This window comes from Pleurodeles waltl, chromosome 2_1, assembly GCF_031143425.1.
Source record: "Pleurodeles waltl isolate 20211129_DDA chromosome 2_1, aPleWal1.hap1.20221129, whole genome shotgun sequence".
NCBI classification, from domain to species: Eukaryota; Metazoa; Chordata; class Amphibia; order Caudata; family Salamandridae; genus Pleurodeles; species Pleurodeles waltl.
The window spans coordinates 658,651,195-658,666,241 of NC_090438.1; the positions used below are offsets into that span (position 1 = coordinate 658,651,195).

Below are 15,047 nucleotides of genomic sequence, written 5' to 3' on the forward strand. Positions count from 1 at the left end.
CAAGAAAATGCTCACTTTCTAAAAGTGGCATTTTCAAACATACAATCTTAAAATCAACTTTACTAAGAGATGTATTTTTAAATTGTGAGCTCAGAGACCCCAAGCTTCACATGTCCATCCGCTCCCAAAGGGAATCTACACTTTAATCAGATTTAAAGGTAGCCTCCATGTTAACCTATGAGAGGGAGAGGCCTTGCAAAAGTGAAAAACAAATTTAGCAATATTTCACTGTCAGGACATATACAACACATTACTATGTGTCCTACCTTAACCATACACTGCACCCTACCCTTGGGGCTACCTAGGGCCTACCTTAGGGGTGTCTGACATGTAAGAAAAGGGAAGGTTTGGGCCTGGCAAGAGGGTACACTTGCCAAGTCGAATTTACAGTTAAAACTGCACACACACACACACACACACACACACTGCAATGGCAGGTGTGAGTCACGATTACAGAGCTACTTATGTGGGTGGCACAATCAGTGCTGCAAGCCCACTTGTAGCATTTGATTTACAGGCCCTGGGTACCTCTAGTTCACTGTACTAGCGACTTATTAGTAAATCAAATATGTCAATCATGGATAAGCCAATTACATACACATTTTGTAAAGGAGCACTGGTTAGCAGTGGTAAAGTGGCCCGATTAACAAAAATAGTAAAACCTGAGTCCAGCACACAACAACCTGGGGAACAAAAGGAAAAAAGTTAAGGGAGACCACGCTAAGGATGAAAAGTCTTACAAGATGAAAATTGAATTTCCAAAGGAAAAAAACCCTTCGGCAATGAAAAAAAGCACAGCATGAAATTTTTGCACAAGTGGAGTCCACTTGCACACAGATTGTAGATATAAAAAAAAAAAAACACCAAAGTAGTTAAATAAAGTTAACTCCACACAATCTGTGAACTATGCATATTCCAGTTGATGTAAAAGGATTTAAGCAATTTCTTCAAATGATCACAGTAACCCCAAATAACCATTAATATTCAATGTCTGCTTTCATTTAATTGGATCTCATTGTTTTAGGTAAGAAAAGAACATAGCAGAACTTACTTCAGAAACTGACTTTTGGAAGTGCTGGGATCTCCAACAATGCAGACATTAATGTCACCTCGAAGTGATGTCCGCTCCATAGTAGTCTTGGGAACTCCACCAAAAAGCATCAGCAGTACACCTCGTTTGATTTCATCATTGCCTGTAAACAAATAGGCAGAATAAGGAGAGGTCAAGTGTAGAAGTTAAGTGTCACAGTATTAAAATGTGCACTGCTTAGAAACCCCATTGTAATCAAAGAACTTCAAAACTAAGGAAAACCAGGGTCTACAAGCAGGATGACCACTCAAGGTCAGTACAGCCACAGTCACCAGTCCTGAACTTCTCATCTATGAATCCTTGATTTTGGGTGAGTTAGTCTAGTCCAGTAAAGGCAAAACAAAATCTCATCTAGACTGTTAAAGGCCATCATAGAAGGTCTATTGTGGTAAACAGTGCGTCATACCCTGAAGGGCAGAGGTCACCTCCATTAACATGGAAACAGTAAATTTAATCATCATCCAAAAACCAGCCATCTGAATTCAGACATGATTGTTACTTAAAAATACCGTTATTTTGGGATACAGAAAATCAATAGTTATCTGTATAGAGAATTAAAAACCCATTTTTAAACTTAGACCCCCCAGAGTATTTCCAAACATGCACATTATCTCAGGACATGTGCTGTCACAAAAGTTGTTTATCCAAGGGTATAACTATATAGGTATCTTTTAAACAGAATATTCAGTTGATTAGTGCAAAACTTAGGTTCATAGACGTGCGGATGGAGCAAATTTTCATTCCTTTTCATTGACAATGGGAGGGCTTTTTCAGAAACACGTCCCTGCCAATGGGTGACTGCCTTAATATAACCCATTTCAATCTTGATACTGGTCACTGATTAGATGCACAGGAAAAAGGATCATTTATTTAGGAAGGTTCCTTTAAAAATAAGAAGAATTTCAAATGAAGTCGCAGAATTATTTAGTATCTCCTGTCAACAGAGGACTTCTAGGTTTTGGCATAAGAACAGATTTCCAGATACTTTTTAAGGTAATCATTTTAAGATATATTTCTAGATTTTGGAAAGATCGGAGGAGGAAATATTTGGTGGAGGCTAAAGATGAAATTACGAAAGTACAAAAGCAAAAACATGGGATATCACAGCATGTTGAAATGAAGTCATATAGACTTTAAAGAACTTGGTCACAAAAAGAACCCAAATAAATATTTGCATTGCCAGATTGGTCAGTATAATTTGGGGTATCGGAAGCAATTTGAGAAAATAATTACAGAAACACCAATATGTTTTTTTGAAAAACTGAACTTGCCACCACTGGTTACTAATTTGGAGAGGGTTTAGTAATAGAATAGACATCTTGCATTGCACGTCAATTAATTAAAATTAATTTTAAATTGCCGATGTTTGTCATTGTAACCAGAAAAACATGTTTACTAAATAAAATACAATCGGAGACAGGGCCTGACAGCACACAAGATGGACATCATTACCTCGGAATCCACCCTGGCGGCAACTGTAACCATCCTATACTGAGACCAAGTATCAAGGAAGTGGAGCCCCACCACCAACCGCACCCTCCTCACAATCTCATGCATCCTCTCTCATTATGGTTGACTGCAGCAATCAGCATCATAACCTATTTTTGCAAGCTACAAAAAGATGCAGGAGCATAATGAAGCGGAGCACATGACACCCATCAAGCAGCACAGGGGTCAGGCCAAGGGTCTTACCAGACGTAGGGGCTTGTGCCTGGCCACTGATGATGCTTTGAGAATCTTTTATATATTATAGTGGATAGCGGACAAGAAAACAGATGAAGTCCACTTCCAGTGAGCTGGTGCAGTTTTCCTGCCCACTGGGAGCAGACTTAGTTTGCTCTCATATGGTGGGAGCTATTAAATCTCTTGCCGAATGAAAGCAGAGTGCTTTCTCCCAAGGGCAGGCACCTCGGGAGATAGGGATCTGGCCTGATGGGTGGCATCCCCAGGCCCATTTGTAACTCCAGGAAGGGGGCATGTGGCCCACCTCCTTTTGTTTGCATGGGGCAGACCCAGTAAGGTGGTGGTCTCTGGGGCCGAATATGGCCCCTCTTCCTCCTTTTGACAACTTGGGTGCCCCATGCAGGTCTCTCCCTCTGTGTCAATTACCCAGCAAGAAGGGGAGTCTGTTTATCCCCCTCCATTATGTCTAAGCCTAGCTGCAGGGAGAAGGTGGTCCTCAGGACCTTTAAAGACCTTTCGGGGAAAGGCACCCTGTCCCCTTTATTTCATTTTGTTCTATTAAAGCCCTAGTGAGTTGGGGGTTCCTGGGACACAAAGTGCCCTTAGAGAAGGGCGGGGCCTTCCAATTTTAATACTTCCATACGCCCTTGGGACCTGGCCCACGGGGGCTTAAAAAAAACAACAAAATAAAAGCAATGCAGGAAACAGCACTTTTTCCATTTTTGGGCATATCCACAGCGGTTTTGTGTGGAAAAAACAAACATTTTGTGCCCTGGCAGAGTCAGTGGGAGACCCCAGCACCAGGGCTAAGGAAGGGGGGGGGGGGGGGGGGTCGGTCAGGGTATTGCTACCCTGACCCCTTTTTTCCTAACTATTTTTTTGGACTCTGCAGAGTCAGGGTCCCAGGCTGCCTACCTACACTTTGAAGTGTTGGTAGTCATTCAGATTATCAGCATGGGGACTTCTGTTTCTGCAGACGATCAGCATTCCTAGATATCTATATTACATTTTTCTTAAATATCTCAAACTACTGTGCAGATTTACAGCAAATAGTATAAAAGGGCTCTTTCTGGACCAAGAACTACCCTTCTGCCAAACTTAATATAATCCAGTCCAATGGTTGAGGCTGTAGTCATGTTCAAAATTCCAATGGCAAATTGCATGGGGAAAATGCATTTTGTGACCCCTTGCCCTGCCTTTTTCTTGCCCCCCCCGCTTGACTGATCACTTCTGAAACTTTCCAGAGAGCAGCTAAAGTGGCTGGCAAACTAGTTTGGGAAATTTTGTGAAGATTTGTCAAATGGCACCAAAGTTATACGCAAAACAAAAATGTTTCTGCTCTGGAAACTAGGTCCTAACTATACCTACTGTCAACCACAAATAGGATATATTTATGATATATATACATACACACATACACACACACAGACATATTTATGTTTAACGTGACCTACGATACTTTACGTGCCTAGCAAAGGCTGCATGGAAAAGGCAAGCGTTGTATGGTCATTCTCCCTATTATGATGCTTTCAGCCCTGTTTCTTTAGAGTAACTTTGGAGCCCTGTGTGCACCCATGAGTCATCCATTACTTGACCCAAATGCTTCACTGCCCTTTCCATCCCCCCCTTTATCGCCCATTTTATCCCGAGTATGTTCACTTCAGAGACTCATCTCAAAGCCCTTACTACTCTAATCCGTCCCACTAAGATACTGAAGGTCCGGGACCCAATTTACACCACCTAACCCCATATATCAGACATCCAACTACCTTTTGTTAAAGTTCAGCCATTTATTAAATTCCTGTTATGCATTTTTCTTTATTTCAAACATGGCTACTAAATACATTCCATCCCTATTCCCAGAACACTACCTTAAATTAGTAAACACAGGCCACTTAAACTGTTACTCTACTAGCACTGGAATGATATGGTCTATTACACATCCTGTACCTGGTACTTCAGTCTTGATATCTTACTGAGTCACAACAAGGCCAAAGGTTTGCATTTGCTCCCATTTAAATAGGAAGTAATCTGGCCTTGGGTTGGTTTTTGAGATGGTAGCAAATGCCTGGTCTCAGAGGATATGAGCACGGTACACAGATTGATTTCAACTGTACATACATTGCAGCAAGACAGCAGTTAAGGCGAGAGGATGACTGAATATCATGGTGGGACACGCATCGTATTGGATTACATTTTAAACAGTAAATAGATTAATACAATTCAGAAGATAATTTCAGAAGTTATGCAGCAGCCATCTTTATAGAGGAGATGCAGTGACAAAACAAAACATGACTGAGCAATGAAAAGCATTAATACTGTAATAGATACTGGAGGATGAAAGTATGAATACAAGTTGAATTTTCTAAAACTTGTGTTGCATTCTTATTGGAAGGGGCTTCTATTTACTAAACATCATGCAACACACACTTTAAACGGAAAGGATTGAAAATGGCCCAATCATGAAAACATGCAAGAAAGCGTTGCTTGCATGGAGGCTTTCTCTCCCTTACTCCACCACATTAGACTATATTTATGTCCTTTTTTTGATTGTATATAACAATTATGTTCGACTAGGTTCTAAAGATGCATCGCTGAAAGTAAATAAGATTGACACAGCAAAATATCCAGTACATAAAGGATTAAACAAAACATACACGACTTTACAACCGTTGAAATTACCATGTATTGTGGGAAATAGGCTGGTGCATAAATTATGATACAGATTTTTGTCTTGGCTCATTTCAAACACTTTCTCCCATTCTTGAGCAGTCATTTGGTTCTTGATACTCTCTGCAGTTGCATCTTCGTCATGCAGACCCTTTCCTCCGAACTACAACAGAAAATCAAATTATTTCCATCAATCAAATTAACAGGCCATACATTACCACTACAGATCAAGTTTAATATAGTAAATGTGTGTATATATTGCACAACTCATTATATAAATGATACTTATGCTAATACTGAGCATCTGCATCTATGGAGGAATGGAATGAAAGGATCATCTATCAAATCAGGTTACAAACCTAGAATCCCCTCTCAATGGCACCGCACTAGGTCTGGATGTTGGGACTGTTGGAGTAAAATTAAGAAATACTTGCCGGTTGTCTACCATAGAATTACTGTAGGTTTAGGCACAAAAGTGAATTATGTTTTATGAAATAGTAGAGATGGGCAGAATACGCCCTTCTTCACTTACAACTAATGTTCTTCTACAAAAAGAAAATCTACGAGATAGAAGGAACAGTACTTTCAATCAAATACTTACTGGCAAAGTTTCTGAGTTAACAAAAACACAGATTGCATGTAACAATTTTAACTGGCAAGAAATCATGAAAATGATCAGATCTTGAGAGCGAAACAAACCACAAAAATATAGTACAATACACATTTCAGAATTACGCACATATTGTGTTGATTTGTTGGAATTCAAGTGAAGTGATCTTTTTAAGTTAGTTATATTATGCTTTTCTTTTCATGCTTTATTTTGAACAGCAGCCAAGAACTACAAATCACAGAATCCCTGGGAAAAGAACGACAAAACTGCGTCATAATGGGGCCAATCAATCACACAACGAGCCCCATATTAACTATTTTGACAGAGCACCAAGCCCTCTTTTCTTGCTGCTCGCAGTCAAGATAAGTACCCTGCTCGCATTTATGTATTTTTCTATTTAATTGATACTGTTTAACGTGTTTGACATTTATTTGTTTATACTAATATTGGTATTAGTTACATTGTCTCATTTGGTTTTATTCCTTTCAGGGGTCACGCGCACTCCTCATTGCGCTATTTGCACTTTTTCAGACCGGCTATCAGAACGTTCTACTCAACGTTCTAACAGCCGTGCCTCAGCCGCATTCCTCTGCTTACTTCACGCTTGACTGCCCATTCTTTTACACGCTCGAGTGTTTCCAAACGAGTGTGTTTATTTACTTTATTCCGCTGGGCTTCACAGCGTGTTCCTTCTTCCCTACCACACGCTAGACAGATCGTGACGCTCGACTGCTTCTAAACGAGCGTGTTTATTCTTAGAATTGACTCTGCCTTACACGCTTGGCTGAATTCCAAGCGTGTTTATCTCTGGTTGCACAGCAGGTATTTCCTAGGCTCCCAGGTTAGTGGCACGCCCCTCTCACACCCCCGGCCAGCCTTTTCAGTTTAGCCCCTTATTTACCGTTTTCCTTGTATTTAACAGGATTAGCACCTGTTTTTTCACCATTTTATAACTTTTTAGCCATTTTTCCTCCTCAAACTCTCCTTTTTTATCCATTATGTCGGAGGAAGACCAAACCCAGTCTATTAAGGATAATTTGAAACCCTTTATTAAGGATTCAGTCCAACACGCTGTTTCAGTGTCTATGTTGGACATTTCCAAAAATTTTGAAGCCTCTATTTCTAAAATGCTGCACGCACCTAAGGCGAATCCTCTTTTGAGAGGGAAGAAACGTGTGTCTCATTCTCATGAGATCTCAAAAGGAGTTTCCAATAAATTTGGGCCTCCAACCCGAGAGGCGAATTTTTCAGGGCTCCCTTCCTCCCCCCTTAATATTCTTAATTTACGGGACACGGACAGTGATGGGGACGATGTCTTACATGACACACTAAATGATGATTTTTATGATGGGCCTCCGGAGAAAAGTCAAAAAATTTCTCCTCAAGAGTATTCCCCTCACTTAGTGCCCGAAGACCTGGTTGACCCTGATGGCGACTCCATGTTTGACCCTACTTCTATCCATCACCCCAATTCCTCAGAATGGTTTCCCTCTGACCATGTTTCAGATTACGTTTCCTTCTCTCTCTGCCATCCCCTGGATAAGTCATCCAGAAATAAATTAAAATCTGAATGTCCCAGACCCTCCCTCCCTTGTAAGGTTACAGACACCCCCGCCATTGATCCCAATATGCTTTTCTTCTTCACCAAATTTGGGAAAGACCCCAAGAAAGGAGATGACCGAGCCTGGTCAAATTGTCAGGACAGACTTCTAGACTTGGTGGATCCCCTCACCAGGATCTTTGACCTTGCTGAAGAAGCCAAAGTTGAAGGCTCCCAGGTGGATCCGGAAACCCTCTCCAACTGGGCTCAACGGGCAATTTGCATGTTGGGCAATGCCAACTCCTACATTTCTCAAGAACGCCGCAAAAGCCTCCTCCTCAGGATTGATCCCAAACTGAGCTCTCTTGCTGCCAAAGACGAAGGCCTTAACGCTGATGGTCTTCTCTTTAGGGACTCTTTTATAAAAGAAATGAGCACACCTCTACTTTCAATTCCCTTGATAAAGCCCATTCTTCTATGAAGAATTTGTTTTCCAATCGGGTTTTTGGAAGGGCCGGCAAAAGAAGGAGTCGTTTTGCCGGCAGCTTCTCAACAAGGTCAATCCCTCAACAGAGGCTCCTACTCCCAGACCAACCAGCTCGACGTATACCAAGGATACAAACCCAAATTCTACCCCTGCAGGTTCCACGGCGGCCGTAACAGGGGTTACAGAGCCAAAGGAGAACACCTTGCAGGTAAGAACTTTCAGTTCTGGCCTTCCTCCGGTAGGAGGCATACTAGCTTGGTGTTTAAATGTTTGGCTGTTGATAACTTCCGACCCTTGGGTAATTCAGACCGTCCAAGGCTATTGCATAGATCTTTATCAGACCCCTTGTCAGCCCTTCCTTCCTCGTCCTCTCCTTTTTTCTCATGATCAATCTCGCCTGTTTCAGGATGAGATACAGGCTTTATTATCGAAGCAGGCTATCGAGGAAGTAGTGTTAGACCCTTCCTGTTTTCTCAGCAATAATTATCTTGATCAAAAGAAGAACAAAAAACATTGCCCTGTCAAACTTAAACTACGAAGTATCACCACGTCAAGATGGAAACTTCTCTATCTCAGGGATATCCTCCTTCACAACTGGTTAGTTCGCATAGATCTTCAGGGCGCATATCTCTCAGTACCGGTACAGCCATCTTTCAGAAAATTCCTTCAGTTCCAGTGGGAAAATACTTTTTCGTTTCAAAACGTCCCTTTGGCCTTTCTTCCGCCTCTTGGTGTTTCACCAAGGTACTCAAACCCGTGCTAGCCTGCCTCAGGGCTCAGCGGATATGACTTATCTATCTCGACAACTTCCTAATTATGGCTCAGGAGAAGTCTTCTCTGGTAACTCATCTAAAAATTTGTCAAGACCTTCTTTCTTGGCTGGGCTTCCTTATAAATCTCCAAAAGTCAGCTCTAGTTCCTTCACAAACTCGAGTTTCTGGGGTTCCTCGTCAACACTACCGAGTCGATTCTACAACTTCCTCAAGACAAAGTTTCTTTAATAAAGAAAGACATTTGTCATGCCTTCTCTCTCCCTTGTTCTTCCCTCAGAGCACTTGCTCATCTCATAGGCCTCCTTTCCTCTTCCATCCAGGCCATTTTTCCAGGCCCTCTTCATTACAGAGCCCTCCAAAGGCTCAAGATCCATCATCTTCAACAAGGTCTGTCATATTCGGATCAGGTTGTCCTCAACGCAGAGTCCAGGGAAGAACTCACATGGTGGATGAGTCATTTAGACACCTGGAACGGGAGAACAATTTTCTCTGCCGCCCCAGATCTTGTCTTAGAGTCATATGCAAGTCTGACAGGCTGGGGCACAAGATGTGGTCCACACTCAACTGGAGGACCATGGTCTGCTCAGGAGTCATCAATGCACAAACTGTTTAGAGATGCTTGCAGGTTCCTTTGCCATCCAGTCCTTTACCAAAGACAGAATAAAATGCTCCATTCTTCTCAGAATGGACAATTTATCTGCTGTAACTTACATCAACCGCCTGGGTGGGACACGATCCAAACCTTTGTCTCTCTTGGCCAAGAGTCTTTGGGAGTTTTGTCTTCACAAAAATATTTCAGTCAGAGCGGAATATCTCCCAGGCAATCTCAATGTAGTGGCCGATTGGTTCGCAAGACACTCCCAGGACTCAAGCGATTGGCGGATTCACCCTACCATATTCAATCGTCTTTCTTCCATCTTTGGTACAATGTCCATAGACCTCTTTGCCTCAAGACTCAACTTCCAACTTCTTCAGTTGGAGACCAGATCCTTTAGCCTTGGCTTCCAACGCTTTTCTCCAAGGGTGGCCTCCTTCCCTTCTGTATGCCTTTCCTCCCTTCCGCTTTACTGCTTGGGTCCTGGCACAAGTTCGCCGACAACGTTCCTCCCTAGTTCTAGTCAGCCTATTCTGGCAGTCTCTACCTTAGTTTCCGACCCTCTTAGAACTCGTCAGATCTTCCAGTCCTGATCCCTCCTTTCCCAGATCTTCTTTTAAATCACCAGGGGCTTCCTGACAACCTCATATTACAAGGTTCCCTATTTCTCATAGCTTGGAGAATTTCGGGGCGTCTTAGAGAACCCCAGGAATTTCGGAACAGGCTGTCCAATTGATCCAACAATCCTGGGCTCCGGGTACTTCAAAGGTCTACTGTTCAGCCTGGTTGGTATGGTATAGCTGGTGTGCGGACAGGGATTCCAATCCAGTTTCAGCTGCAGTTACCTTAATTGTAAATTTTCTAGCTTCCTTAGCCTCTCAAGGCAAAGCGTACCGTACTGTCAATACCTATAGATTCGCGATCTCTTCAGAACACGTCCGGGTGGATTGTAGACCAGTGGGAGAACACCCTTTAGTTTGTCATCTGCTAAAAGGAATATGTTTTCCAAACTTCCAGCCCCTAAATATAATTCTATGTGGGATGTGAACTCTGTCCTTCGTCTTCTGGTTTCTTGGCCCGATAATCCTGTACTATCATTGAAATATTTATCTGCTAAACTCACTATGCTCCTCTGTCTTGTTTCCATCAAACGGGTTTCAGATGTAAAGGCTTTGAATGTTTCCTCCTTTCATTTTTCCAGTTTTTCAGTGTGTGTTTCAATGTAGCTAGACGTACTAAGATTAATTTGTCTTCTGTCCTTTATCCCTTTTTTCCCCTCTCAACCCAAACTGTGAGTTGCTAATTGCTTGAAAACCTATGTTTCACGAACTGCAGATCTCAGGGTTGCTTCATCTCAGTTGCTGATTTCCTTTCAGAAGCCCCAAAAACCTGTCTCATCTCCCACTTTAGCTCGTAGGGTTAAGTGGCTGATGGCTTTGGCTGGTGTCCCTACCAATATTTATGGTGCCCATTCAGTTGTAGGAGCTACGGCTTCTCAGGGCTTTTGGTCCGGGGCTAGCTTGTGTGATATCCTTAGATCTGCAGATTGGTCTAACGTTAGTACATTTAGAACTTTCTATTGTAAACCTGTTGATCATCCTTTGCAAGCTGTTATTTCATTGCTTTGAACAAGCATAATATGAGTATCCTGTCTTGTAAGAAAATTTAGATTTTCCTAGCCTTGGTGTCAGAAAGGCTAGAATTTATTAAAGACTAGGAGGCAAGTATTATCCCTCCTCTTCTAACCCTCCCTGTTCTTTTGTTCCAGTTGCCTCAACTGCAACCAACAACAACACTTCCGGCAGACCAGCTTCCATCAACTTCTTGTTCTGGACCTCCACTTCAATCATCCGGATCTACAGGTCATTACCCTTTCCTCAAGGCGCTCTGCATAGACTTCCTTTCTGCATTTTTGACTGTTTATGGTTTACTATGGTTTTCCTCGGATTATTCCATTGACTGATATCCACAAACAAATAGGGCTTGGTGCTCTCAGTCAAGATAGTTATTATGGGGCTTGTTGTGTGATTGATTGGCCCCATTATGACGCAGTTTTGTAGTTCTTTTCCCCAGGGATTCTGGGATTTGTAGTTCTTGGCTGCTGTTCAAAATAAAGCATGAAAAGAAAAGCATAATACTCGCCTCCTTGTCTTTAATAAAATCTAGCCTTTCTGACACCAAGGCTAGGAAAATCTCAATTTCTCCATTGTGACAGATAGGTCATTATCAAGAACAATGTTGGATGCAACGGGGACTGCAACGAGGGTAGGAATGATATATATAGAGGAGATTGGGGTAATCATCGAGATGGAAGGGTGCAGGTTAGAATAGTCAAATCTCTTATTTATCTTGCCCAGACGGGTAGAGATTTAGCTTTATAAATGCCAGTACATCATTAAAGCCATCTTAATTGCTGGATCATACTAGTTGCAATGCCTTCAAAGAGTTTGCCTCTTCCATTTTCAAATGAGACATTTGAAGAAAATGAAGAGGAATTTACTAACCTGTAGAAACCGACTCTTTTGTGCGAAGGAGAAATAAATAGCAGCTTCAGCACTCCCATTGCTTTCCTTAATTGATATTTTGGCCACCTAATTAAACTAATCATGTGTTACTTGTGTTTCCATCATGGAACTGTCTCAAACGAGGCTCATGCCAAGATGAAAAATCAGAAGACTGTTCTCTCAATCTGTAGAAAGCACTAACAGGAAGTGCTGCTCAGAAAAGCTTGGAAGAAACTTAGTGATTACACCAACAGTGCTCCTTCACCAAAGAGGGCCTTGTCAAAAAATGTAATTCCGATTATACAGCGACTGGTGTCGCATAGGCTCTCCTTCTAATGAGACTACTGGATTTGAACGGCAGAATCACCTGTACTGTGGGGGACTGAGTCTAACCCACTACAGGTGATACCTGTAGGCCTAATCCAGCTTTGGCTGGGGCAAACTAGCAGTGCCCCATCTCCACCCAAGAGCAGGTATGATTGGGCAGCCGAGCGCATGACAATTGAATCCTCAGGGATATCGTGGTCACTCAAAACCCAGTAAATGTTTCAATAAGGTTTTAATGAAGCAATTGCATCTTAGATAATAAAGAATGTACTGAAATACCAAGGACAATGAAGCATGACAGGATTAAAATAGTGACAAGGAGAGTAAAGCATAAAAATAACTATACCATGTCACTAGAGTTATTAAAATAATTCCTACCTAGGCTATGTTAGAGCATAGCATGCTAAGCTCCAATTCTGCCCTTCAGGTTCCCCTGGGAAGACATCATCCCTCATACCCGAGCAAGAGGCTCACAGTCTACATAAGCAGCTGTAACGAAGCGTTCAGCAAATCAGCATACAGTCATGGTCATCTGGCTGGAATCTCCATCTAACGTGTATGGGGCAGAGAAGTGTTTTTATAATAAAACAGCTAGTGTTCTGAGAAAATGTCCCTTCGTAAGGATGTGGCTGTATCTATGAACACTAGAGACAAAGCGTTACCATGTTCACTTGCAACCTATCTTACTGCAGCCTTGGGAAAAGCACAGAGTGAAAGAAATGTCTTCTTTAGGAACGCAGTGCTGACCTAGAAATAAAACAGGACCGCAAATATGTCCATCGTTAAAATAATAATCAAAGCTGAATAAAATATATCTAGGTTAAAGTGCACAGCGGCAGGCCTGGTTTGCCAAAACAAAGTATATGGAGCTATACCTAAAATGGCTACGCAACACCTTCCCAGTTCATAGCCTAGTTATTTACAAAAGCTACTAAAATTCAACCTATGGCATATGTATAAAAATGTCAATAATGACAAGTTAAGACACTTGAGCATGTGTAAAAGGACAATTTAAAATGGTAACTGTGGCATAAAAAAGACGAATTTCAAGAGCCAGTCATTTTGGAAGTTGCCAATTAAATCAGGGATAATTGAAGACAGAAAGTCTTCCACTTCGGCAGGTGGTAAAGTAGGAAGTTCATAGCCAAGGAAAACCAAGGAGCATTCATGTTCTAAAGCCTGAACTCCAGCCAATACAACAGCATTCCGGCTGTGCCCAACAATGAGTTTCGAGCTGCGTCCTCCATGAAGGGCAACTCATAAACAGCTTCCTGTAGCAAACGCACCCTCAATGCGCATGTCTGGTAATGAGCCCTCAGTGAGAATATCAAGAGATCAGCGTCCAATGAAAGCAACACTACGTAGAAAGACAATGTTTCATGTGCATGTTCGAACGGGCACAGAGGCTGCACACAATGCAAAATTGTCTGAATAACAGAGACCAGTCACAGTCTAATCGCTTCAAAGTACTGCATCATGTGTTCATGACAGCTACGCTGGTGGGAGCGCTTTCAGTCCTCCATGCTGTGACAGGACAGCCATTGCACAGAAAAAGTAGCAATAGAAAGATGCTACCTGTTATAGCCAAAGTTATCGGAAATGCCCCGAAAATACTGGAGAATTTTGAGTGGATGGCTGATGGTATTAAACCGAATATAGAGGAGAAGGTGTTAACGAAACCAGATCCAACAGACTTAAAGAATTTTGCGATTCCAGTAGTAATGGACAGTAAATATTCGTCCCACGAGCTCAAAGTGTCTCGGAAAGTTGGTACTTAAACAGGACTGTATCTCTGTTGATGACCTTGCAACCTAAATCGCATAGGTCTCGCATGCAGATGTGAGCACCACATGTTTTTGGAAAAATAAAGCCTGGAGTCTGCTCAACTTGTCAAAATTCACATTTGAAGTAGCGATATGGGGCCAAATCTCAGCTACTTTCCTCTGTCATGTAGGAGGAAAAAGTACGTTCCCGCAGCATGCAACAATCTTAGAGACCGAAACAAACTATTCCGGCTCATCCCACAACAGTTTTCACTATTGAGGAGGACATAGCTGCCATTTGAATCAAGGGGACTGGAAGTCCCTTCAGATAACTAGCCAAGTTTGCTGCCGAAGTGTTGCACGCTCTGTGCAAGGACAGCTGATTACAAACCATCGAATGGCTGACAGAAGTCTCTCATTCACTACTGCTAAGAAAGACCTCTTCATGCCACAGACATTTGTACCAGAAGGGCAGCTCCCACATCTCATGGATGTAACTATGTCCTAGCCTTTAACCTTTCACATCCACCTACTGGAATGTGTTTTAAGCAGGACGTGAATTGAAGTGTTGAACTAGGCAGATTAATGACTGCAGATGGTATTTCACCCACAGTAAAAGGCAACTTTTTTAATTTTGATATTTAACATGACATAAGTCGCTTCTTTCTTAGCCATTAGTTGTTGTCTGGTTAAATTAAATGTGGAAAATATGTCCCTTGCGCTATCATGTTACCAGGGAATGCAAACTGCCTTCAATGTTTGAAGTGTCCAACTCAACTGCATAATGGACCTTAGTTGGCTCTGTCCATGATGTAAAGAAGACATATCACTTTGTATGATGTCTATTGCTGAAGAAACGATGTTGTTTAAGGTATATATCCGGTTGGATTTACCCATTCCATACAACAGCTAATGCCTTCTGTAAGTTTTCCTGATCTATTTGCCTTAACTGGGCAGCATCTTGTTGAGAAAGCTTCCAAATTTAATTATAGACTGTGTATAAGA

At 42.0% G+C, this 15,047-nt stretch overlaps 1 protein-coding gene across 1 annotated transcript in view; it reads right to left on the reverse strand.

The window, feature by feature from the left end:
* LOC138259079 (maternal DNA replication licensing factor mcm6-like) overlaps nucleotides 1–15,047 on the reverse strand; it is a 482,778-nt gene that overhangs the window by 287,203 nt on the left and 180,528 nt on the right. The window contains exons 7-8 of the mRNA XM_069206547.1: nucleotides 5,456–5,606; nucleotides 1,052–1,193 (exon numbers count right to left, since the gene is read on the reverse strand). Coding sequence (XP_069062648.1) covers nucleotides 1,052–1,193; nucleotides 5,456–5,606 — 293 coding nt within the window. The remainder of the gene's footprint in view (nucleotides 1–1,051; nucleotides 1,194–5,455; nucleotides 5,607–15,047) is intronic.